Raw genomic sequence first — 26,905 nt, forward strand, 5'->3', positions numbered from 1 at the left:
CTAGGACTGAAAAGGTAAAAATACTTTATTTTCAAAGTTACAGAAGTTAGAACGTGGGTGGTCTTCAGTTTTCTCCTTCACTTTCAGTATTAAAATGGTGATCTAGATCTTGCTTTCTCTGTGAGGTAGTTTTTTTGTCTGATTCTCAGAAACTCTAGTGTATCAGCACCATGTGTCCTATTTTTGAAAAGCAAATGCACAATCATAACATTCACCTTTTCCAAAGGCTCTAGTCAATTCTGTAGTGCCACATGTACTTTTTTTGTCAAACGGCATAGCCATAACTCTTAGAGGGTCATTTAAAAAACCCCAAAGCGGTAAAGCAAGGCATAAAACCAGGGCATTAAGCGGTTAATGCCTTGTTTTACCGCTCTGGGAGATTTTCTTTCTTTTGAAAGTGGAGTTGGGGGAGGAAGATGGAAAAAAACCTTTTTGCCATTCATTCCTCCTCCGTTTCTCAAGAACACATGCATTTTTAAGCTGGTCATACACAAATGGATTCTCGTGTAATTTGCCTGCTCTTAGCAACTGCTAAATGCAGGCTGATTCCATAGGAATCCATTCTCTATGGGGTTTGTAGTGCATAATTTGGAGGTAACCGTTCAATTTGTCCGAAAACGGAGCATAACAGCAAAGAGTTAAGGCGCTTCCAATCGTTTTCAGTCTTTACTTTAACACTGCTTTTGGAAAAATTCAAAATTGCATGCAGGAGACCAAACAGCAAGTAAGTGATACCATTGGCAGACCCTTTCCTGCAACTAACCTCTTTTACAAAAATAGACCGCTCACTCAATAGTTCAATGTTCCTTTCTCTCTTGATTCTCTAGTATATTCAGTCCTTTGTGCAACTTCAACAAGTAAAAGAACCACAACTCCCAGTGTTAACTTAACTCGTTTTACCAGATTGCTCTGCACCACCTGTACTACCCTGGTTGGATCTTAGAATCACACCTCCCAGTTACATTTCTCGTTAGATTCTATGTGGTTGAATAGCGCCAACTGTGCTACCTGATGCAACCATAAGTACTACACCTCAAAGCATTCATTTTATTGTTTCAGTTGGTCCATGCCTCTAAACTACGACTGCAGAGTCTTAGAACCACAACAATTAGAATTCAACCCACTTAGTTCTCTTTCAGCTTGTCAACGCCTCTTCACCACAGTAAGGGAGTGTCCAAACTATATTACACCCCCCTACATTCAGTTCTCTAGATTCTTTTTTCATTTGTCTTCACAACTGCTGGACAGTGTTGGGAACATAACTGCTAGCATTCAGTTATCTTTCAGTTTGTCTACATCCATTTGGGGTTTCAATCGGTCAGTGCTTCTGTGCTAATGTTGCATAGTGTTAGAAGCTGTGACAAATCAAAGGAATTCGACCCTTCTCCCCAAGGGGGAGCACACCCATGTGAGGCTAAAGAGGAGAGCCTGCTCCGGGACCTCCCCGGGAGAGACTCCTATGGGGACAGACCTCACATGAGTGACTTTTCTCCCTTTAATGGGGCAAAGTGTTATCAAAACAAACGTTTATGACTGACCGCAGCGAAGGGTCATGATGCCCATGCCATGTGGTTCCAAACTAATGCAGGTAGAGGCCGATTTTCAGAGCGATGACCTGTGACTGGGCAGCAAGCTCATTGCTCAAAAAGTGCATTTTAACACTTCCACTAGTCACTGTTTCATTCAAGGCGATCAACGAGTGAGCGCCATGAAAGACCAAATCTGCAGCCACCTTAGATTACTGGAGGATCAGCAAAAAATGTGCAGAGACAAGTTTCAAAATGATGACAATTTATGACCTTTAAGAAAATATGCTAAGATTAGTTAACTCCACCTGCTATACTGCGATAACCATGATATACTATCATTTGGCAAGAAGGTTATCATACCGCCATACAACCAATACCGTGACACCCCTAGTTCCCAGATAAGGGCGTTCGACAGAAATGTATGCGTTTCAAATTTAATGTGCTTCGAACACGTGAAATTTTACATGCACGAAATGTGGGGCTGAGTACCCGCTAATATGTAGATATTGTAACACCCGAGATGTAATTGAAAATCTAGAACACCTAATGGTGGACTTTGTTACACTTGGGAACGCACGCATTCGGCACTTTGGGAAATTTGTTACTACTACTGGATTTGTTAACCTGGACCAACTGTGGTAGAAAATGCTTCATGGTAAAGGTAAACCATTACAGCTCACTGTAGTCAGGTTTCTAGAAAGTATATGCAAATTGGAAATTGACAAATGAATACGATACAATTGAATAATTATGTTGATTGCAAATCTCTTAACTGTCTGTATGTTCTGTTCAGTTTTGAGAATTATGTGCAATCTATTCAATGATGTTTTATACTTGGTTTTTTATTCGGTTTTATATTTTGTAAATGTTATGTTCATAACCACAAACAAATAAATAAATAATATAAATTTTGACCCACTACCGTTCAATGGGTAGAAATGTAAAATATAAACATGGGCATGGCATCCATGAGTGTATTTATCTGGTTCAGAAAAATTGAAGCAGGGGTCTAAAAAGGACGACCTTTTCAGTTAAATTTGCCCACGAGCCTCAGGGATGACCTAAGCAGCTGACCGACCCCATATTGGCAGTCTTCGAGCAGAGCAAAATACTTCTTTTAATTCACGACATTAAATGTGTACTTTGAAGAGCACACGTTACAGGCTGCTTTTGTGGGTGTCCTCAACCCCTCACCTTCCTCGAGTCTTGCAGCATTCTCATCACCATGCTCCCCTTTTCTCTAGCCTCAGCTACATTAGTGTCTTGCTGACAAGGACCGCTTCATTGCTTTTCAGTGGTCATTTTGTGTTTCAGCTCTCCGTAGGCTGCCTGTCTGCAGCTATAAAGCCCTCTCCCTCAATTCCTTGATCTCGCCATTTTAATGAATGCACCCCAGAGGGGCTTAAGACTGTTTTTCCCAGCTGTACAGAAGGTGGCCCCAAACATAATTTTGAAACGGACCCCCACCAGCCTAGTCCTGCAAAGGACCCTTGTCTGTACTGTACTTCCAACTGCACCAGATTTATGACCGGGAAAACTAGGCAAAGGGCAACCTGCCACAGGTAGCGATACATCCCAGAGTGCATTCTTTTGAGAATCGGGGGTGCACTCTGGACAGGCCCAAGGCGATTCTTCGTGTGAACAAAATCTGCCTGGTTCAAGGCATTTGTGCAGATTCGTCCATCCGAAGAATACAGCAATTTGCTTTCACTTGCAGGATTCTCCAGTGACTTGAATTATAGTATTTTGTAGTTTGGGGTTATTACTGTGAACATGGGTAGCAGGGTGTTTGTTGTAATGGGCTCTGGTGTGTGAGGTGGAATGGCGTGATGTCACGTGGAATGCTGGAGTGTGGCGAGTGACCAGGTTCTACAGCTCGAAGGGTGGCAGTTATAGGAGACTAGCTGGAAGGATATGATACTGGCGCATCCATCCCTTCCAGCTAATCTCCTATAACGTCACCCTTAGAACTATAGAAGCTGGTCACCCACCACACTCCAGGATTCCACATGACATCACGCTATTCCATCTCACACACCAAGGCGGAGAACCCATTACTCCACATGGCAGCGATGGCATAGCTTTGCATACAGAGGCATGGCAAGGTTTGCTCTTAGGATATTATGGGAATGCATTTTGGGGTATTGTTTTATCTCTTGTCCTTGACAGTGGAAACGTGGTCTGTGATCAGAGGGTAGCCTTGGCTGCATTATGATGAATACGGGTTTCTTCAGGACGTGGAGGTTTTCATTTAATTTTAGTTTCTAATGCGCATAGCATAGTGTACCAAGCAGGATGAACTGCGTCTGTGCACAGATGAATGCAGAACAGAGCGTTCTCTGGAAAAGAAGGTTAAGATTTCTGTAGTATATGGATTCAGTGAAGGACACTGCACGAGTGAGTTGATCAATAAAGATGATATTTATTCAGTTACGTTATAAGTAAAATATATACATTAAAGTAATACTGTATGGGAAGAAAGGAGGGAGACTGCTCAAACCCACAAAGCTGGAAATAACTGTTGATCTTCAACCAGGGTTCCACATTCCATGACCAGACAGAGGCTCGAGTAGGCTCCTCCACCAATGAACTGGGAGCATGCCATCCATGGTTGAGTCAGGCAGGTCTGATTGCTTCCAGGAAAACCTCACATGGCTTGGCTGAGATGCTACACATCTCCCTTCCTTTATATTGTTCATGAACGATAGTCATTTGAGGAACAACAAAAGGTAAGTGAAAAATGAACATAAATCTAACAAAACTAAAAAATTAATAAAGAAAGTCACACATAGTCCTCCATCCGTTTAGGTGGGCGATATGATCTTCCCCATCTGGACTTGAAACCGATATCTCTGGAACAAACTGACAAGGAAACATCTTTTGGCTTAATTTCAACCCTAGATGTATTCTTCCTCTCCCTCACATCTTCACCAACTCTCTTATCACTTTCCTTCACATCCACACTGACCTTCTTACTACCATTCCTGTTACATTTACTGTCCTCGCATACCCAAATCCTCTCAAAATTCCAGACTCTTCCGTCTTCCGTTCTAACAGCGTGCCTGAAAGCTTCTATTACTCTAATAGGCGTAGACCACTTGCATGGGCCCATTCTAAGAGCAGACGGGAGTAGAACTCTAACCAACTTGCCAACAACAGAGACTTTATCATACTTGTCACTACATCTTTTTCTGTCATAAACAATTTTGTTCTTTCTCTGAACTCCTCTGATCTTATCACACACTACCAAAATCCTTTTCCACCCCATGACCTTTGGTATCTAACCAAACAGGAGCCAATTTGGTGTTGGCCTTCCTTCCTCTACTGAGTTCAAAAGGAGAAAGACCTGTGCTGGAGTGTGGTGTAAAACGATGTGCAACCACCCTATCTTTGACAGCTTCCTCCCAGTTCATACCATTAGACCAAGACATTCTGATAGACTCTTTCAGCACTTTGTTGAAACGTTCAACTATCCCATTGGTCTGAGGATGGTAAATCGAGCTTGTTTTATGTACAATAGAATATCTATTGCAGAAATCGGCTACCTCTTTGGATTTGAATTGAGTACCATTATCAGAAAGAATGCTCCCTGGGTATCCTTCCCTTTCGCATATGGTGGATAAAAAATCAGTTATTGTTTTTTCCCGTGATACTAGATGCAATCAACACTTCCACCCACCTAGTGAGGAGATCTATAATCTCCAGACAGTACTTTTGCACCCCATTGCTACACACTGGACCTAAGATATCCATGCCCACATCCTTCCATACTTTGCTAGGAATCTCCGTAATCACCATCGGTTGTTTCACACCCACACATTTTGTTTCACCAATACAGCAAAGGATACAATTCCTGATGTAGCGTTCAATCTGTAAATCGCATCCTGGCCACCAGAAGTAATTCCTTATTCTTTGTTTGGTCTTTATAATACCCTGATGGCCTTCATGACCTAGTCCAATAACCTTCTGGCGTAGACTTGACGGAGGAATTACTTTATCCCTTCTCATAACAAATTTGTCATGAACATGCAACTCATCAGCAACAGACCAAAATTCCATCAAATTTGCATCTTCAAATTTTGACTTGTTCCAGGAACTTTGACAATTAAGTAACTCCTTTAGACGTCTGAGACTCTCGTCATCTCGCTCAGCATTGTCCCATTCAGACTTTGAAATCGATGCTGCATCAATACTTAGAACGACTTCCATGTCATCTTCCCCATCATCAATTTCTGAAACATTCGTTAGACGAGACAAACAATCAGCCGTGATATTCTTAACTCCAGGAACATATACTACTGTGTATTCGAATTCTTTTAGAATCATCACCCATCTTCTGATTCTGTTAGAAACTTTGTCCAGACCTTTTGACATAAACACGAGTCAGTGGCTTGTGATCTGTTCGGAATTCAACTTCATTTCCCCATATAAAACTTCTGAACTTTTCAGCTGCCCACTTTATCGCCAAGGCTTCTTTTTCAATTGCAGCATATGATAACTACGCCCCCTTAAGTAACCTCGAGGCAAATGCAATCACCACTTCACGACCCTTATCCTCTTGGGTGACAACTGCTCCCAACCCAACATTACTAGCATCTGCCGTGATGATTATTTTCTTGTTGGTACAGAAGTTCTTCAAAGCAGGAGCAGATCATATAGCAACTTTAATAAAAATTAAACTCCTCTTCACAATCATTGTTCCACTCAAAACTCCTCCTTTTGAGTAATTCCCGTAATGGAACTGTGTGAACAGCAAAATCTTTGACAAATTTGGAGTAATACTCCGCCATTCCAATGAATGTACGAACTTCTTCCTTGCTGCACGGCCTTGGCATCTTATTAATAGTATCAACTAGTTGTGGTCTTGGAGAAATTCCTTCCGCAGAAATCTTATGTCCCAAATACTCTATTTCAGAACGGTTGATTTTACATTTGTCCTTACTAAAAGTCATTCCTGCTCTGTATAACTTTTCATATACATAACGTAACCTGTCGTCATGCAATTTTTGATTGTCGGCATGGACCAAAATGTCATCCTGGAAGCAAATCACTCCAGCTGCACCATTGAACAAATTGTGCATCACTTTCTGGAAGACCGAAGCCGCGGACACCAATCCAAATGGCATCCTCCTAAATTGGTAAAGCCCATCCGGCGTAATGAATGCAGTGAGATTCCTGGAACACCCATGTAATTTGATCTGGTGGTATGCAGAAGTCAGATCCAAAGTGGAAAAGAACTTTGAAGGTCAAATTGTGGAGACTATTCTTGTATGTTGGGGAGGGGATGCCGATCAGGAACAACACACTTGTTCAATTCCCGCATATCTACACAAATTATGAGTTTACCAGATTTCTTCCTTATGACAAGTGGCGAAACCCATTCACTAGCATCAATGCTTTCAATAATCCCCATTTCCTCCATCTTTCTTATCTCCTTTCTGACTTCATCACGCATGGACAACGGAATGTTTCTCAATTTTTGGGCTACAGGTTTATGATTTGGTCTCAACTGTATTTGGTGTACATAGCCCTGAAGACATCCTAAACCGTCTCGAAAAACAGCTTGCATGATCTCTGTATCGTTCACTTTATTCGTGACAAAAGCCTTACTTGGTTTGCTCCCATCATTACTTATGGCAAAAACAGAGTCTTCAATGGTGGAATCTAGCTTAACTTGCAATTTACTTTGATGAGTACAACTTAGAAGTGGTGTCTTACAAAGATTGGTGATGTAAATTTTACCTTTGGCTCTTCTATGTTTAAACTTCAATTTTCCCCAATACCACCCTATGGTGCCAATTTTCACTCCACCATAAACTCTGGGGTTTATATCGGTCTCATGTAGATACTCATGTTTCTCCTTGTTCCATAGATGGCGCGGCAACAGTGTGTACTTGGCACCAGTATCAATCATCATATTTATTTCTACACCATCAACCGAAACCATGGCTTTGCGACTCTCCAGTACTTCCTCATCATCATCACCAGTAATGACAAATACGCATTCTTCACCTTCTTCTCCACCACTATGGCCACTATCTGAGTTGCCTCCAATCCAATTTGTAGAGACATTACGGATTCTGCAGCACTTTGAATAATGACCTTTGCCTTTGCACCTGCTGCATATGATCTTCAAAGCCGGACATTCGGGATCATCGGCCCAGTGATTTGCATTGTCACACCTGTAACACCTTCCTTGGCGTCTCCTTCTAACATTCATGGATAGCTTGTCAGAATTATCATTCTTGTTTCGATCACTAACAACACTTTTATGACCAAACTTGTATCTCTCTTTATCAGGTTGCGATGACCCATATTGTCTATTAGATACCTTCCGTCTGACAGAAGCATTGTTAACCATAGATATGGACTCATTTTCTTCAGCAATGTTACTTGACACTTTGACAGACTTGCCATTTAAATTCTCAATTTTCATATGTCTCATTTTATTTTCCAATTCTTTCACACATTCTTCGGTATGTTCCACTTCTTTCGCCACACGAAGTACTGTATCCAAAGGTGGGTCATTTTCTGACCAAAGTCTTTCCCTCACTTTGGCACTACGGCATTCCAGCATAGACTGGTGCCTTAGCCTTTCATCAAGTTGCTCATTGAAATTACACGACTTGGCCAACTTTCTCAGGGCAGTGATGAATTTCTCAACGCTTTCTCCCTTCTCTTGCGTTCTCTTCCCAAATTTATATATCTCTCCAAAATAATGCTTATTTTTTTTTCAAAGTGTTTGTCAATCATCTTGACAGCACGCTCATATTCATTGATATCAGCATTCTCTTCAATTGACAGATCTGGCAGGGTCTCATATTTCTCATGACCCGCTGGGCCCAACCAATGTAACAACAGCAACTTTCTTTTCTCTGCACTGCAGTTAGGGCCACAAACCACTCCAGCGTAGTGCTCAAATGACTTGATCCACCTCTTCCATGGAATGCTGGGTTCATCAGTACTTGGCATAAAGAAAACAGGTGGGGGAACACTGCTGAAAGCCATGGTACACTACGGAACACACTGAGCAATGACTTGCAACTGTTTTGTCCTTAGTGTTCTTGACCTGTTAGAAAAACATTTGTCACTGATGCACTGGATACTGTTGCACAAAATGCAGTGCAGCAATTGGCCTTGAAAGTGTTTTAACAATGTCAAATATAACACTCCTTATGGAACATCTGTGAATGCCGAGCTGGTAAGGATATTCTCCTGAAACAATCCAAGCTTCGATGTGTGGTTCAGTGCAACTTGTCCACAAAATGCTTCTGCTCTATTACACCAGCGTGCAGCTTTTCATTTGCTCTCACTCACATCCCGAAAATGCATGCGTATCACTTTAAATGACATCTGCTCCCGATCAGGAGTACATCAAACAACGTGCATGTGCGTGTGACGAAGCAGGAAGAGAAAGATCGAAAAGAGTTGCGGAACAGTCAGCTCCGTACGCAGCACCCAGGACATCAAAAGCGCCGCATAATACTGTTCCGCGATATAAACGAAACACTCGCGCAGCAATGTGTTACCTTCAGGATCACAGCTGGGGCCGCTCAACGCTCGGGCATGAACGGAGCAGCTCCATGCAACGTAGCTGGTCAATATGAACTGAAAATCCTCGTCGCCAAATGTAGTATGGGGATTCAGTGAAGGACACTGCACGAGTGAGTTGATCAATAAGGATGATATTTATTCAGTTACGTTATAAGTAAAATATATACATTAAAGTAATACTGCATGGGAAGAAACGAGGGAGGCTGCTCAAACCCACGAAGCTGGAAATAACTGTTGATCTTCAACCAGGGTTCCACATTCCATGACCAGACAGAGGCTCGTGTAGGCACCTCCACGAATGAACCGGGCGCATGCCAACCATGGTAGAGTCAGGCAGGTCTGATTGCTTCCAGGCAAACCTCACATGGCTTGGCTGAGATGCTACAATTTCCCATTATATGGGTAGCTATCCAGATTGAAGGAAAATAAACGTGTTCCGTTTTTTACCGAAATCGGCTAGAGTATAGGGTATGACTAGAGAAGGGGAGATGTTCCCACGACTTTGGGCCGAGTACTGAGAAACGTTTTAATTTGACTTACTTGGGAGGTCAACCCTGACCGTGCAGTGGACGGATCTCAAAGTGTTTCAGAACCGTCATCGGAATTCAACGAACAAGAAGCAGCTTCTCAGACCCGACCCGAGATAGAGCGAGAGCTCTTCTTGACATCGTTTCAATCCACATACCTATATGTGCGTTTGCTTATTCTCTGAAGGATGGAGGGCTGCTCACAAGACCCCGCCGGGATGTTTACAAAGGATTTTTAACATTGCCTAATCTATTATTTTGAGAACCACCGTGCGCCAGGGATAGAACGGTGAGCGTTTCGTTTCCCAGTGAAATCACTCCCTCATTAGGTACACGTGTAGCCTAGTTCTCAAGCAGCCAAGTGCCCTTGGGTAACATGTGGTCGATAATGCGGTTCTAGGGGCTAAGTAAACAATACTCTCATCTTTCTAAATAGCTGTTTGCCTGAAATTGCTCTCCAGTTGAAAATGCGGTTTCATCTTCAGGTGAAGTTGAGTCATATCCCCAGCAGGCGGCGATGTTTGACAAAATATAGATATCCTTGAAGAGTCCGATCATACACAAATTAGAGATCAATAAATATGCATTTGTCTATCCTTTGGGAAACCGTAACTAACCCAACAACCACACAATTGAATTATTTATATCCATCACTGAGGGTGCTCGAAAAGCTGGGATGGTTGTACAATTGAATGTTTTGGAAACAAATAATTCTTCTATTCAGATTTGAAATTTTTGATTCGAGCATAGCGAGAGGTTTTCGTTTCGCCGTCACTGTCCATTTATCTATATATAGAACTATTGATAATCCAAACGTAACGTTTTATTCCCGTTTCCAGATTAAGGTCCCAGAAATTGTTTCCTCTAAACTATCCGGTTACTAAACTCTGAGGCAAGAACATTAATGGTCCGTATTTCATATATTACAACCCAAGCAGTGCTTTATGTGGGGGTGAGCACTCGAAGGAGGGCGGGCAAGAGGGTGTGTGGCCTAAATAAAGTGCGCGGCCTGAACTACCCCAGCTGGGCATTGCCCTGCAGTTGACAAACCAGTGTTGCATCGCACTGTGCTATTTCATAGGTGCACAATTTGTTTCCTTCAATGAACTGCTTGACACAAAGCCAGTAGTTATAGGCTTTATATGTCAAGCAGTCTATTGAATGAAACAAAAGAAACAGCACCTACGAAATAGCACCTTGCTACTTCATAGGTGCTGGATTGTTTGACACAGTCTATTGAATGAAACCCAAGAAATGCAACGCCTACGGAATAGAACAGTGCAATGTGACACTGGCTAGTCACCGGCAGTGTGCAGGTTGACTCCCCAGCACGGAAAGAAACTAAAAAGTGGCTGTCGAGGGTAATGTCAGCCCCGGCTCGTTTGAGGTTTTTGGAGACTACGGGGACTCAGCCGTGGCTAGCCCCAAACCACTTAAAACCCAGAATACAAGGCTGTTAACATCTTGCAGTAACCTGCAATCACGTTTTGTAATTTAGTCATAAAATGTAAAAAAAAAAATGCACAAATAAAACGAGCCACACATATAAACGGTGAGCAAATGGATTCTGTAAACTGCAAAACACAATACAGGTAACTTAAAGAAGAACGGATAAGCCCCATGCAAGCAATGCATTGTACATGCAAGGAGAACAGGAACAAGGGGGCGAGACGACGTCAGCAACATAAACATTTTGAAGTTTTGGCACTTTGAGCACAAAGCTAGTCAGAGCCCGAACACAAGAGAGAAGTCGTCCGACCAAAAATAAACGTTCACATGGCTCAGAGTGAAAGAAAGGTTAAGTCCCATGTTGCTAAAACTTTGTTTTCAAGGCATTCAGCTGCTTGCTTACATTAAGAAAGCAGCGGGGACAGTGGAGTAGCAAGTGAATAAGCAGTCGAGAGGGACAATAAGAAAAACAAGCATTGCAATGCCAATAGTTTGGGCTTTTGTGTAGGAACGGTGTAGGAATGCCAGGCACTGCCCTAGTGGTATTAACTGGCTGTTGATGGTAGCAGGTGCAAAACGGCGCAAATAATTGGCCATCTAATACCAGTGCCTGGCACATGCCTACTATTTGCACACAAGTCAAAATTGTTGGCTTTGCGAATGCTCATCTTTAACAGGAATTTATTGATGGACATGCATAGTGCTTATACATCGAGTGGCTGAAGGCGACCTGGGTAAGAAATTTCTATTACAGCAGGAGTAAGTTTACATCTCCAATTAAGTCATTAACTCTCAGAAGACACTGGCATGCACTTTGAGTGCAAAGTTTGATGGTAAGGCTTGTTTAAAGCGAGCTCAAAGAGTTTCCATGAGGAGGTGTTTTGGGTGGGGTGGGGTGGGGTAGGGCAGGGCAGGAACTGTATGGGAATGACCATAGGAATTAGCATGGCCATAGGTAGTTAATGGGTGGGCAAATTACAAAACAACAACTACAAGCTTTGTGTCCCACCTCATATACTGTTTCTCCCTATCTGTACTGTAATGCAATAGGTTTGGCTCATAGGTGGTGCTGCCACCGAATAGCCCAACTAAAACATTGGAACAGAGACAACGATTAACAGATGAGTAGCTAAATAAGCAGGGGCGCTTCAGCACTGGTTGGCAACGTGCATCCATCCAGATGTTTTTGCCTTCTACTCCCATCAACCCTAGCCACAACAGTCAACATTGAGGGATCATGCGAGGGTCCTAGACTGCCCAACAATCATTTAGATGACCCGGAACAGAGATAAATATAGAAAGGGGTAGGGGATTCATGGGATCTCATAAAGAGCACACTGTTTAGAAGTAGGAAACGTCGAAACAAAGGCAGACACCACAACGGAATGGGGGATATGCTAAAAACAATAACATACATTAGCACCTTGGAGAGAACATTGGAATCCAAAGATCCCATCATAGTCCATGGCTCACTGCTGCCCCCGCTCACCTCCACCAGCTTCCTCTCCTTCTGCCGGTCCCACTTTGTGCCATCCTTGTCCCCTGCCCTGCACCACTCTTTTCTGCACTGTCGATCCCATTGATAGAAATGATAAGTGGTCTTTGCAGTCAGGCCTTGCAAGGTGCATCTCTTCCTCAGCAACCATCAACAAATGGATTTCTTTGTTTGCATTTTTATGTTTTCTTTCAAACCACTTCTCAGCCTAGCACCTGGCTATTATCATTATTACCCACAGCTTCTGGGCAATACGGGCTCTCGTGAGCCCGCTAGCCCTCGAAAAGTCTTGCTTCTGGGATCATAAGGGCCTATATATTGTCAGAAGGTTTGGACAGCCAATCAGGTTGCTCCAAACCCAAGCTGAATCCCGCCATCCGCAGTAAAGCGGCATAGTGCATTCCTTTAATACAGTGATCAACATCACTTCCGTTGTCAAGGAGTAGCGTGGCTGTATACGAGGGGGGAGTCGTCATCAAGCGGCACTAAGCCCGATTTTGGAAAACCTTTCTGAACAGCTGAAACTGGAGAACTATCTATGAAGATTGAGGAATCTGTGGTAGAATGCAATCCATTAACCTTCCGCTGCCCCAAGCATACCTTTATGGGTACCATTCCCTGCAAATCTGCAAGTAAATATATATATATATATATATATATATATATATATATATATATATATATATATATATATATATATATATATATATATATATATTTGGTGTTTCACTAGATGTCACCACTTCTATCCAAGGGGGCGCCCTTTCCCATGAGGCCAGAGAGGTGACGCCACTTCCCCATAGTCCCCCTGTGGGTGGTATAATGCGGGAGGATCTCATGGGGAGAGACTCACCCTCTAGGAATAAGGATGACACCTAGTGTACAGCCCCTATGAGAACATAACATCCCCAAATACTCTAACCTCCCCTTCCTCTGCTAACCTCTTTGTAAACAATAAACCTATGTACTGTTATAAGGCAGAGTACCCCCGGGTTCTTTAAAGTACTGAGACGAAGAAGAACAGGAACCTAGGTAATACAAGTACTGGGAAGAGTTGGCCCTGCAGAGTAGTGAAAATGATCCCTGTGAAAGAGACGATGGACTTCCACAATGGGCCCAGAGACTGCTGGCAAAACTGTAGATAAATCGACAATGGACTAAACACTTGGTCTCGAGCAGCCGCAGAAAATGGCAGGTGTGCTTTGCACCGGACTTGAGAGATTCAAACCTGAATTGCTGATCTGGAGGGAGCGAGCTCCAAGGACACAGGCAGTCCCCCACGTCTGATGATCGGGAGGTCTGCAGGAGCAGACCGGTGCACAGCAGTATCGAGAGGATGAAGGAACGCAGAAGGTAGCCGGGAACGCTGTTGCACCGCCGCAGGTAAAGCGAGACGATGGAGAAGCCGAACCGAATGCCCACCATCCCAGGAAGCCCCGACGATGTGCCAAAACCCCCAACAAGGTAAAGGGTGGCTCGGGAAACCCAGCAGGGACATAAGGCAGCTTACCAAGAGGGCACATGCAGTTGTCCCTAGGCCCTGCAGCTATAACGCTTAGGTAGCACGGCAGGGGCAGAAAGCCTACAAACCTTCTCCTCATTGCAGTGGTGGAACAAAGTCAGTTGATCACTAGCGAAGGGTCGAGGAATCCAAGTAACATGAAGAGAACTTGAGAGGGAGTTCCCCACAACAGTGGCAGGGATAAACCCACTTACAAAGGAGGGTCAGAGAGCCTAAGCAAGATACAAGTCCTCTTCCTAATGGCTGTAGTGGGCAGGAAAGTGAACCAAGTCGGCCAGTTCAAAGAAGAAGAGAATCCATGGTCACGGTCCCTCCCAACAATCGGAATTGGGTGTTGTGGGTGTGAAGCCTAAAGAAAAGACAAGGGGAAGGGACTAATTCCCTCTGGTTGTAAGGAACGGATAACATGATACCAGGAGAAGGGAGTCATTCTCCTGGTAACCCTCCTGGTAAACCGGACCGGCAGTAAGGTCCAAAGAGGCCTGGGAAGGGAAACATTCTCCTGGCCCACCAAGAAAGTATAGTTTGGAACTTTTGTATCAGGGAAAGGGTGCCATTCCCCCAGACAACGTGTGAGACACGAGACGGTCTAAGATTTGGGAACTGTTTCAACAAACCAGGAACTATAACCCAGGAGAAGGGAGTCATTCTCCTGGGAACAGAACAGTACAGACGTATTCTTTAGTTTCTAGTTAAGGCACAGAATGAGCAGGTTACGTACCTGTAAGGAACAAGTTACTTACCTTTAACTGTTGTCCTCCAGCATGGGTCTGGTATGGGTTCACATGCTCATGAATATTCCCTGTCATCAGGCTGGGAATCCTCGGTAAAAGAAAAAACAGTTCACTTCCGTTTATAAACCGTCTTTCTCCTATAAACCAATCACTGAGCTTTGGGTCATACTGCTCCAGCCAATGACTGTCCTCTCCCTAAACCCCTCATTTGGCTGCCATCTTCAGATTTGGTAGCACGTTAAGTGGCAGTAGGACGAAGAGAAGAGCCGCAGAGGGGCAGGCGGGAGAGTTCTCATGTAAATCCTTGCTGGAGAACAGTTACAAGTAAGTAACGTGTTCCTTCTCCACCATGGGGTCTGGCATGGATTCACATGCTCGTGAATAAAGAACACACAGCAGTACATAATTACACAACCACAGGAGGTGGCAAGGCTCAACAGAAGCAATCTCTTACCTCCTCACCAGGCTCACCTTTAAGCGAACAGGTTGCACAGCACTGCTTGGCCGACTCTGGGCTCCTCCCTGGAATCTCTGTCAATGCAGTTGAATTTCGTGAAGTTGTGCGTCGACCTCCACCTTTCATCCCTGCAAATGTCCAGCAGGGGCACACCAGACAGGAACGCCGTCGTGGCAGACATTGCTCTGGTAGAATGGGCTCTCGGACAGCCAGGCAGCCGTCGGGTTTGCCAACCAGTGACTATGAGTGATGTAGCCGGAGAGGCACCTGGAAATGTAAGCCTTGGATAAGGCCTTCCAATGGTTCACAGGACCAAAGTTCACAAAAAGTGGAGACGTTTTCCGGAAACACTTTGTGCGGGCCACGTAAAACTTCAGCACACGTGCCACATCCAGCGAGTGCAAAGTCCTTTCAGCCGGCGACAAACGTGTAAAAAAAAAAAACACCGGTAACTCCAACGGAACCAAGGGGTGCGTCTGCAGCACCACCCTCGTCTCGTGGAAGGTCAAGTAAGGCCGCTTGCAGGACAGGGCCTGGATCTCACCTACTCTTCTTGCAGAGGTGATGGCCACGAGGAAACGGTCTTCCACGACTGAAACTTGAGCGGAGCTGAATGCATACGCTCGAATGGGGGCCCGTGAGCCTAATTAGCACCACGTTAAGTTCCCACACCGGGCCCGGAGCCTTCACTGGCGGGAAAGCATGGAACAGTCCCTTGATGAACTCTTTGACTAGACAGTGCAACCACAGTGAAGACTGTCCCGGAGACCTGGTATATCAGGAGATAGCCACCAGATGTACCTTGACGGAGGCATGCGCCAGTCCCGATTTAGTCAAGGACATTAATAATGAAGTACTTGAGGGGTCTTGACTCTCAGAGGGTTAATCAGACCGGCACCATGTCACAAAATGCTTCTATTTGTGTCCGTAGCACTTCAAAATTGATGTTGCTCTGGCCTTGGTGAGTACCTCCCTGCAGTCCGCCGGAAGCTTGTAACTACTGAATTCTAATGCTGCAGGAGCTAGGCCTTCAGGTTCAGCGATCCTGTGTCGTGGTGCAGAATTGCACCTCCTTCCCAGGCGAGGAGATCCGCGACCACTGGCAGCTTGACTGGAGGCGATGCTGACATGCTGAGAAGGACTGGGTACCAGATCTGCCTCGGCCATGCTGGTGCGATGAGGATCATCCTGCAGCAGTACCGTCTGAGTTGACAGATGACTCTAAGTAGTAGTGGCAACAGAGGGAATGCATATAGAAACAGGTCTTCCCAAGGGAAGGAGAATGTGTCCCCTATTCTCCGCAGCTGGAGGAACCTCCAGGCGAACCTCCAGCACTTGGTGTTCATCATCGCCGCAAACAAATCGATCTGGGGACTGCACCATTTGAGGAAAAGGTTATCCACTTGATCCTGCCGAACCTCCCACTCGTGGCAAGAGCGCAGCTCCCTGCTGAGAGAGTGTCAGCGACAGTGTTCTTTACTCCTGCCAGGTGAAACGGAATGAGGAACATCCCCTGGGCGACAGCCCCGTGCCACAAGTCCTGCATCTCTTTGAAAAGCACTGGGGATCTGGTGGCTCCCTACATCCGGATGTAAAACATTATGGTGGTATTGTCCGTGAAGACCCTCACCACTTTGCGCTTGAGGGACGGGAGAAAAGACCTGAGGGCCCAAAACACTGCCTGTAGTTCCAATACGTTGATGTGTAGCGCCTTCTCTTCCGGCAGCCACAGGCCTCTGGCGTGAAGACGTCCGGTGTGGGTCCCCCATCCTTCCAGGGAAGCATCCGTCATGACCGTCTCCTGGTACGGAGGGCTCTGGAAGTCCGTTCCTCCGGTGATGTTGGATTTTTCTCCCTACACCGGGACGAGGAAGGAAAATCCTTTTCGAAGTAGGCTACCATGGAAAGGGAAGGCGGGGTTCCATGCAGGGCCCCTCTTCGCTTTCCATGGCAGCGTGCAGAAGGCAAAGAGAGAACCCTATGACCATATTACCACAAGCACATTCGTCTTCCCTTTCAAAGCTATCCCACTCTCAAATAGTAACTTTACCACAAAGCCGGTCCCAGGAGGACATGGCCACTTTAACCCCATGTGTTGTCCCTCATAGTCATTGCCAGTAGCCAGATTGTCCGGATCATGACCTTTTTCCATGACCCAGAAAATGTGGCCACTGCCCATGGCCACAGGCTACACCTCAGTCACTAAAGGTATATCACTTCGCAAAAACATTTATATCTAGATCTATTATCAGTTTGCCAACTTAAGTGTAGATTCGTCAAATGGCACCTCATTTATAAGCAATTTCATTATTTTGGGACCCCCCTCTAATTTTTCCCCCTCTTGACAGAACTTTGCAAACTCATTCGGAATCAGGTCAAAAATATAATTGCAGAATTTCATGCATTTTCATTAAGTGGCGCCAAAGTTATAAGCCATCCAAGAACTGCTTTTCAATGCAGAGGTGTCCGCGAACTTCACAGGATTGTTTCCCGAATATCCGGACAGTTCGCAGACTTTTACAGCGAAAAACACTTGTTGTTTTGCTTCTTGCAGCCATACCGAGGGCCGCGTAATATGTGGGGGTGGGTTTAGGGATATATTTAATGTATAGGGGTGATGGGGGGCTGCTGGGTGTTTGCCTATATATATCAAGCAAATGTTTTCAAGCAAATCAACCCAAACTCATGAGGATATAACATCCCACAGTAGATACTAAAAGCTCGTAGAGGAATGAACACATCAAAGTTTGGCAACAACAGTAGTTTTCTTACAGGAATCATGTTAAGTACAGCAAATCATCCATCTAAACAGTTTACAGTCACTGCCGCAAAATTATGTTTTCTTGTACCATTTTAACAATAGAATTTCTGTTGTGATAGTTTTAGAAAAGCATTACCGACAAAATACAAGTTTGATTTTCAATGAAGACATTTGATGCAGTCTTGCTCCGTTTTGAATGTGACAGGAATAGGTGGGCACTTACCTGTGTTCTGTGCCAAATGACAGATGCCCGGGAGTGGCCCAACTTATTTCGGCACGGCCCTTTGTCGTAATGTATTAGAAGGAAATCATCCTGAAAAACAATGAACGGAAACACATAAGCAATTCATGAACATCCATACGTCCTTCCATGCTCTGTTGTGGAAAGCAGAAACCTTGAAGGAAAATAAAAATAGGCATTGCTACGGTACCCACAAGATGCTGCCTACTGTAGTGCACCATAACGGAACATCCTGGGCACGGTGGCCGAACATGGGGAGGCATTTAGCGTAAATAATTCTTGTTTGCATTAATGGTCTTTCTCTGTGTATTAATGGGTATTTTTCTTCTTTATAATGTTTCAGATAATGAGCAAAAACACATTACACAAAGTTACAAGAGTTGTGTAGTAATAGATAGGATAATGCATGTCAACATTCTGGGGCAAGATTATAAAAATGATGCCTTTGTGCAAAAATAATGGTGCAAATTAATTTAGCACTAATTTTGCTTCTTATTTAATAAGGAATGCAGCAAACAAGTGTAGCCCCAACCTGAATTATCACAAAATGTTTCCACTGGGAGGTTTGGTGAATAACATGATAAAACCAGTCTTCTTCATTTTTGCATTAGTGCAAGCTTTTTTTTTTTTTTTTAGATAATATGGATTTTAGCAAAACCGGTTTGCTTCCTTCTACTCACCTGCTCAATTTTTAGCACTGGTGCAACTGTTAGGTAATCTGGCTGCACACCTAATAAGTGGGACCATTATATTATTAAAATGTGTGCTAATTTTATGTACTTGCCACCGAATCCCTGTACTAAACTTGCTGACATTATGGAAGTAGGGCTTGAAGAGGTTTACACTTTGCCCTTGTGCCTAAAGAATAGGGACAAACTAATTTAGCACCGGGTATGCTACTTATATAATATGGATTGGGGAAAACGTGTTTAGTGCTACTCCCTATTATCTAAAAGATTTTTTAATACGCCAAAAATGACATACACTGTTTAGAAAACACATTTCTCTTCATATTATGAAACAAACATAGTACAAAAACTGTCAGTCGTTTTTGCCCTAGTTCAAACGTTCTTAGACAATACGGAGCGTGAGCAAACGCAGCCTCTAGGTCCCTCATGTGCAGAAAAGTGATGGGTGGAAGGTTTTGAACCAATCTGGAACACTGGCACTGCTCTGGGCAACCTTCCCATTGGTGGTTGTACTTGACTGATTGCACATGGATGGATCCCCTTAGCAATGGCGCAGACGGGCTAAAAAAAGTGGTGTGGAAGGTTGCCTACAGCAGGGCCAGTGGTTCAGTTTAATTCAAAACTTTCCACCCATTACTTTTATGGTTGTAGTTTGTCTCCCTGTGTGAGAGAGGGGCTGCCCAGACTTGGGATCCTTGCTCGCTGCACCATTGGGAATCAAGCTGCACTTCACTGATGATGCCCAACAAGGTCGAAGACAGGTATGGGGTTGCTTGCGGTTCCGTGCAGAGGGGACCTAGCCTAGCAGTTCGGGTTGGGCTCCTCGTATTGGTGCCCGTACTTGACCGATTTGCATATGGCTGGACTCCTTTTGCAATGGCGCACACAGGCTAAAACCTGATGGTGTGGATGGCGTGGAAGGTTGCCCTGAGCAGTGGCAGTGTTTCAGATTTAATCAAAACCTTCCATCCATCCACCCACCCATCCATCACTTCTTTGGTTGTACGGTGCCTCCTATTGAACACATCTCTGTATCGAAATATTCAAATCGCAATCTTAATCACATTTTAAGTGGTTTGAAAATAAAAAACTTTAATTGTAAGGCCTAAGGCCATCTCTGACAACCACTTCTCGACGGAACACTCAATTTAGAACATATTTAAGTAGCTGAAACATCTGTTTATTTTCAATATTTTATTATTGTATATTTATGGTTCTCACCCAAAATCTTATACAATTATGTGATTTGTGCATAATCCCATAGTTTATAAAATGGCAAGGTTGTTGTACAGAGGGCAAATCAAATCCATTCAAGAAGATATTAATATGATTTTAATTAAAGAGAAGGTTTCTATTTAAAGTTTGAACTACACGTGGACAATTGTAAACACTTAAAATGTACTACTATAATATAAGATAAGATCAAAGTGTGCAATTAACGTGTTTGCTCTTACCTTAACTAAAACTGGTTGATAGCATAAAGTGTGGAAATCAATCCACGTGAATGTGAAATAAGAGCCAATAGTCTGAAAATTGACTATCCAGTTGCAGAGCAGTCAGTGTTATGTATTTTCATATGTAACTGTTTGTCATATAATTTAAACACACTGGCTGCAGTAACATACAGTGCTATACAAAATGTGAAGGGTCAGACTGGGGTAAAATGGTGTGTATTATTCTTTGAATCAGTGGTGCAGGTGATTAAAAAAGCTACCTGTGCCTGTTATTCCAGCAGCGGTCAGGAATGCACATGTCACCTTTGAACCTGCCGCCACTAAAGGGCATGGAGCTTTATGAAAGGGGATCTAATTAGAAGACCTCCCTACCTGCATCATTTTATTTCTAAAAATCAAAAATGTTCAGGCTATCCTCCTTACCAGATAACATTCAGTCACATTTAAAGGCAAACAATTGCAGAACAGGATACACTTTCTGAAAGGGGGGACAATTCAAAAGGAGAGGGGTCGGGGTGGAACACATTTTCAAAGGGTGACAAAAAAGTCCTGTGGGGAGTGAGGGGGATATTTTACTGATCACAGCATCAGAGGGATACAAACATTATCTGAAGTACTCTGTAAAGAAAACAACACTTCCCAAAATGGGCAGCAAGGACAAAAAGGGCAATTATTATGGGTGAATGGAAATCGTGTTGGGGATGTCCAGGAGAATGGAAGTGAGGGAAAATGTAGGGGACCCTCCTCAAGGCTCAGGGACAAAAAAAAAAAAGAAAAAAATCAAAGAAGCGGGGGTGCCCAAAATCTGCTTCTTGGATGGTCAGCAATCAAAGTCCTTGGGTGATCAGCAATTGATGTTTACAATAGGGATGGCTAAGATTGTAGAGTGCCATAGTGTTTGAAAGCATTTAATTGGAAACATTTTTGTGCAATTCCTCCAAACTCTTGAGTGGACAAAAGTACAAGGGGCGAGCAAAGGAATTGTATAAAGTTCTAAGAAGTTATTTCAGGGTTTGAAAGTTCTGAATGGCGCTAACAAATGTCAAGTTCATGTCAAGCTAGACCTGGCTATGGTGATGGGATGGTTGTGTGGGGCACATTTACCCACCCAGCAGAATTCCCCTCCATCACCAATCTGCACTTCAGCATTTACCAGCAAAATGGCTGCGCTGGCGAGCACCATCGCCTTGCCTTAAAAACTGCGTTTTGCAGTCACCAAAATAATGGCTGTGCTGTCATCGCCAAGCACATATGGGGCAAGATGGAACCACAACACACCAGGAAAGGCTGCCAGTGTGTTTCTGATGTGCCCCAAATTAGAGAGTTGAAAAGCAGCGCTGCTTAGCTGCTAGCTCCAGTATTTCCCATGAAAAATGAAATATTTTCCATTAAATTGGTGGAGCCTGATGCCCCTTTTCATATGTTCAACAGTACACAGTCCTGATCCAGTGAGACCCAGCTATGCCCAGCCATATTTAGGTTGTGCTCTGGCAAAAGAAAGCGTTTTTCATTGAATGACAGCCTGTCTCAGGCAAAATTCTGGGAAATCACAAAACTTTATTCCCAGCCATACAGAAAAACGCTGGACTTTTTGCTACAAAATATCCCAGATAAACTCTTCTAAATAAACCCAATATCTCTGTGCATATGTCAGTTTTAAGGGATCTTTATTTGGACAGATGCCTGTGTATTAGAAACGTGACTGGGGCTTTGGAAAGATTCAGAAAATGAATGCAAGAAGGCTGCATTTGAAAGTGACAGCCCAGCAGAATTCCCCACGTGTAAAAAGGGTTGCTTTTGCAAACAAGAAAAATGTCTGTTTTAAAAGTGTAATGTTGAATAAGGCCCTGTCCTTGCCTGGAAATGTAAGGGGGGTTTTGTTTGAAATCTAATATAATGTTTGATTCCAACAGCCATGCGGCTCAGAAAAAAAATGCATTTGCTGTACTGGGGCACCAGAAAAACAGGTTTTCCTGCTTGGATTCAAAGGACATTTGTGTGCTTGCAACAGTAGTGGCCTTCCCCCAAAAGGAGCCACCTCCTTGGAAACCTTGAATGGAGTAAGTGGGAGAATAGAACACGCTCATCAGACTTTCTGTCTGGGCTCTACTGTGTGAAATTGCAAATAACACCTCCCATCAACTTCAACTGGGGGGCTTCAAAGCCAACTCCAGAGCAGCCTTGGAAGTTATGCCCTTATTTGGGAGACAATGCTGGCCATCTGGCTCAAAAGACTATTTTATTAATAAACTTTAAGATTTTTATCTCTGCAACCGAACCACGCCGAAATGTAAAGGTGTTACAGCTTACATTTTTGTGGCTTTAAATTAAGACGTGGTAACCTTCACTAGCATGTTGGGGAGGGAAATGACGGAAAAGTGTATATTCTTAGGAAAGTGTATATGGTGCCACTTTGAAATTCAATACTAACATGCCTTATGATCATAGGTATACATGTATAAAGTTAAAGAATTTTAGGTAAAATAATTCTCACAGAAAATGATGAAAAATGATTAGAAGGACAAAACAAAGTCCTACAAAATTAGGAGTGGGAGTATTATGCTCTGTGTGGAATGTGCAATTTGCCTGTATGATTTGTGAAAGGTCCACCACTCTAAAAAGGTGCAATTTATGTCAGAACTGATTTTTGTAGGCAGAGATAGGCTTTGATCCCTCTTTTTTTGTTACAGGGGCTTGGCTCATGATGGTGTAACAGAAATAAAGGACAGGAAAGAGACCAAGCTACCTCACCCTGAAGGCGCTGTGGTGAACGTTGACACAATCCAAAAGAAGGCTAATGAGCATAATTAGACTACACTAGTTTTGAGCACACATCTAGTTAAAACAAAATTTATTCTAAAACAGAAAGTAAAAAATGGCGACAGCAAACAAAGCAAACAATATGATACCACAATAGTGTATGCACAAGCATATACGATTACAAATCATGGTCTAGTAACAGTGTTACAATACACAACATTGTTTGTAAGCCATGGATTAATTGCATAGCCCATTTCAAAAAGGGACTGTCGACACTTTGTTTTGTGTTTGTAGTTCGGAAGAGAAATGTCTAGTCTTGGGTGCAGTTGTCTAGTATCGTACGCCACCCAAGAGTTCCGAAATGTCATCAGGACTTTAACAAAATGATTTGTTTCAAGATGTGGGAACAGAAGGAGAGTGCTTCACCAGTCGACCATTAATCTAAAAACAATGTAGAACAAGACGACAGATCAATACATGTGCTGCCACATTAGGATCCTTTTGAAATAAGTAGATATAAAAAGTGTGGGTGTCAAAGTACCAGTGGGTAATGGGTGAAGGGCGCCTGTGGGATAAGCACGATGGTGCCGGGTGGGTCACTTCTTCTTGATAATGTAGTTACAAAGATATAGTTGTAGTAGCACTTGTCAATTTCCTTTCCAAACCGTTTTTCTCTGTTAACTGCCTTTATTTTCCCAAAGCCGAATCTCCTTTCACATTGAAAATCTCATCCAGTTATTCAGCTAGAGTCACTCTTTCACTATTATCCCTGTGATGTGCATCTACCACCCAGCCTAAAAACCGCATTCCGATTTTGTCTATTTTACCTGTCTTTCAAACCGTTTTTGCCATTTAAACCAGTGTAATTTAGAAAATGCAAATTCTGTGCGTGTGATTCTGGCTGCACTGTGTTGTCACTTCAAAGTAGATTTTTGAACTGTATGCCCTATGTTGATACCTTGCCTTGTAGTTTCTAGTGTTATTAAATCCCTGATACTGTGATAAATTATATTTATTTCATTTATTCAACCCCACATTTAAATTAATTATTTACCAATTCAGAGTGTCATTTATGCAATTGCAAAGGTTTCCAAACACGATTTTGCCTCCCATTTCGTGAGGGAAGGTCAGATTTTCATTCCGTTTGCTGCTTAGCATCCCGGACTCCTTTGCTGCTCCTTTCTATCCACTCAAAATTCGATTAATAGGGGTTTGAGGGAGCATTGCTGGGGTAAATCCTAACTCGGGTGCTATCTACCCGAACAGTAAAATTGCTCCTATTCATCTGTGCTTTGGATATGTTCTAGTACAAGGTTAACCAAGTGTATTTCATCAGTTTACATTGTAATTATCACCCCATTGATGATTGCTGCCCAATATTAAAACTGTGTGATTTTCTTTGAATTTTAAATAAATAAATATTGCATTCGCACCAACTGGCCTGGTTCATGGTTCATTGTGACCCGGGGTATTTGATAAAGGGGGTGTGAGACGGGTTGGGTGCCAGCTCAATCTTAATTCTAGGAAATAAAGGAAAAATCATTCTAATTGAGCGCTACATCCTCGGCTAAGGGCAAAGGTCCTGGTCCGGTGTGCGACGCCCGATTAGATTCCTTAACAGTTTGCAGTGATGGGGTCCTCATGACTGAATTACATTACAGCTTCTCTGGGTCTCACCATCCCTTCACAGTCATCATTTGGTCAATGATTTTCTTACTTCCTAAAACGTTGTTCTCTTTGTTAGGGTGGTAAGGAAGAGTCCTCATGAAACACTTTTGTACAGGCACGTTATAAATGCCATGTCATATCATTGTGAGGGGTTCATGTTGCATGCACCATATTGATGACGGGAGGGTGTCCGCAAACTGTATCGTGTGCAGTTAATTATGGATGGGATATGTTACTTTTAGTGTTTTTGTTTTTTAGAATGTATACAAATTAGATCTTCAAGCACATGGGAAAATACAATATTAAAAGTGCAAATGCAACATGAACGCAATGTACACACGGGTTGCTTTGCAAAAAACATGGTAGTTGGGTCTCTATTACAAAATGTATGTTGGCTTTTAAACTGTCTCAGGTTTTCAGACAGCAGAAAATGAGTAAATCAGTAACTTTACCCTTCGCGGTTAGCTGCTGCACATGAACTTTTAGTAGCAGGGACATTTGTTGATGGAAACAAGAATGAGTCATCTAGTAAGAAGGCACTGTGGACCAAGGTATAGTTCTCTTCGGTGCGGGTTTGCACACCCTTAGTCTAGCTTGATAACTAGATTTGACATTAGTTGAAAAGTAATAGACCTCTTGTGTACAACATTTTTGTGGGTTTTATTTATATTCCAAACCATATATAGTTTTTCAAAAAATACCAACTGTATTACACAGTTTGCCAATATGAGCTACAAACGCCAATGCATTTCGGACTCTCGGTCCATCTCCAGGGCCAGTGGCTCTGTATATTTACAAACAAACAGTCTTTTGCCCATTTACCCGGGCTAAGTAGTTACAGGAAATACAAATGTATGGATCAGGTTAGAACACAATTAAACAAATCGCATCACATAGCCACCATCAGTAATCAATTGACAATTAAAATGCACCAGCCTGCGATACCAGTGGAAAGTCGCACAATTATTCCTTCCCGTTGCCAACCTGTCATTCAATACAACGTAATCAACCCATGGTACCATGGTTCGAAACATATAACCAAGAACACTTCCATAAACACCAAGGCCAATCATCCATATTCCATGTATTAGTTGACAAAGAAATCATTCAATAAGTAATGCCGTTCAACATTGGAAGAGCAAGTTAAAAAAAGCAATATGAAAAAAAAAAAGCATACATAGATATACAATCAACATGTCCGATAGTCCCCAAGTTATGGTACAAAAAAAAGAACAAAAAAAGAGAAAATGCACACAAGTGATAGATTAGTAATGGATCCAATGTCAACTTCCACCATATACTGCTAGCTATGTCACTCATATCCCAGTACCTAGACATCACTATATCCCGTTATCTGCCTTTCACAATCACTGTCCACATGGGAACTATCACATTAGTAATACAAACCACTATCCCGTAAAACCCGGTCTACTGTCGATATGTGCTGCGTGGCACCACACTATGCTAAAATCATGTAATCCATCAAAACATTGCTCCCGTACATCTACAATAGGGCATGTGCGGAACCCCAACTCGAATATTAGAACGTACCTGCTTCAAAAAAACTGTGCAAGACTGTTTCACAAATTAAAAAGGTGACTGGGCGTGTGTTCACCGCGTTCCTGCTCGGAGCCTCGGGGGTAGCCAATTAAATGGGCAGATGCTAAAGAAAACGATAATGTAATCAATCTCAGTGGCTATTTTACCTATATATCTTACCGAGGAGCTTTCACAGCCTCATCTTAGTTTGAAACCCGAAATCAGTGTGCCTCCGTGTTCCTCGTACATGTTCCTATCAAATCTCGCTCCTTAAACTTGTCATTAGAGGAGAAAGGTACTAAAGTATTTACAAACGTGGTTACGTTTGACGCTCCACTCGACTTGAGCGTTTACAGCGATTCATTTTAAAGTGATTTGCTCAGTGAAAATGTACCCGAGTGCATTGGAGATAGTTACGCAACAATTACCAAAGTAAACCATGATAGTAGCACATGTACATTCTTATATCTCCTCACTAAAATAGCATTAAATCCTATTTCATACCCCTATGTCCATGTGCCATAAT

The 26,905-nt window shown here is 43.0% G+C and overlaps 1 protein-coding gene across 3 annotated transcripts in view; it reads right to left on the bottom strand.

The window, feature by feature from the left end:
* The window catches only part of RNF144A (ring finger protein 144A), a 670,385-nt gene that overhangs the window by 18,886 nt on the left and 624,594 nt on the right, over positions 1 to 26,905 (bottom strand). For all 3 annotated transcript variants that reach the window (XM_069606020.1, XM_069606018.1, XM_069606019.1), the window contains one exon: positions 18,252 to 18,341. In XM_069606020.1, the coding sequence (XP_069462121.1) occupies positions 18,252 to 18,341 (90 nt within the window). The remainder of the gene's footprint in view (positions 1 to 18,251; positions 18,342 to 26,905) is intronic.

This window comes from Ambystoma mexicanum, chromosome 4p (genome assembly GCF_040938575.1).
Source record: "Ambystoma mexicanum isolate Mex_15411 chromosome 4p, UKY_AmexF1_1, whole genome shotgun sequence".
Taxonomy (NCBI): Eukaryota; Metazoa; Chordata; class Amphibia; order Caudata; family Ambystomatidae; genus Ambystoma; species Ambystoma mexicanum.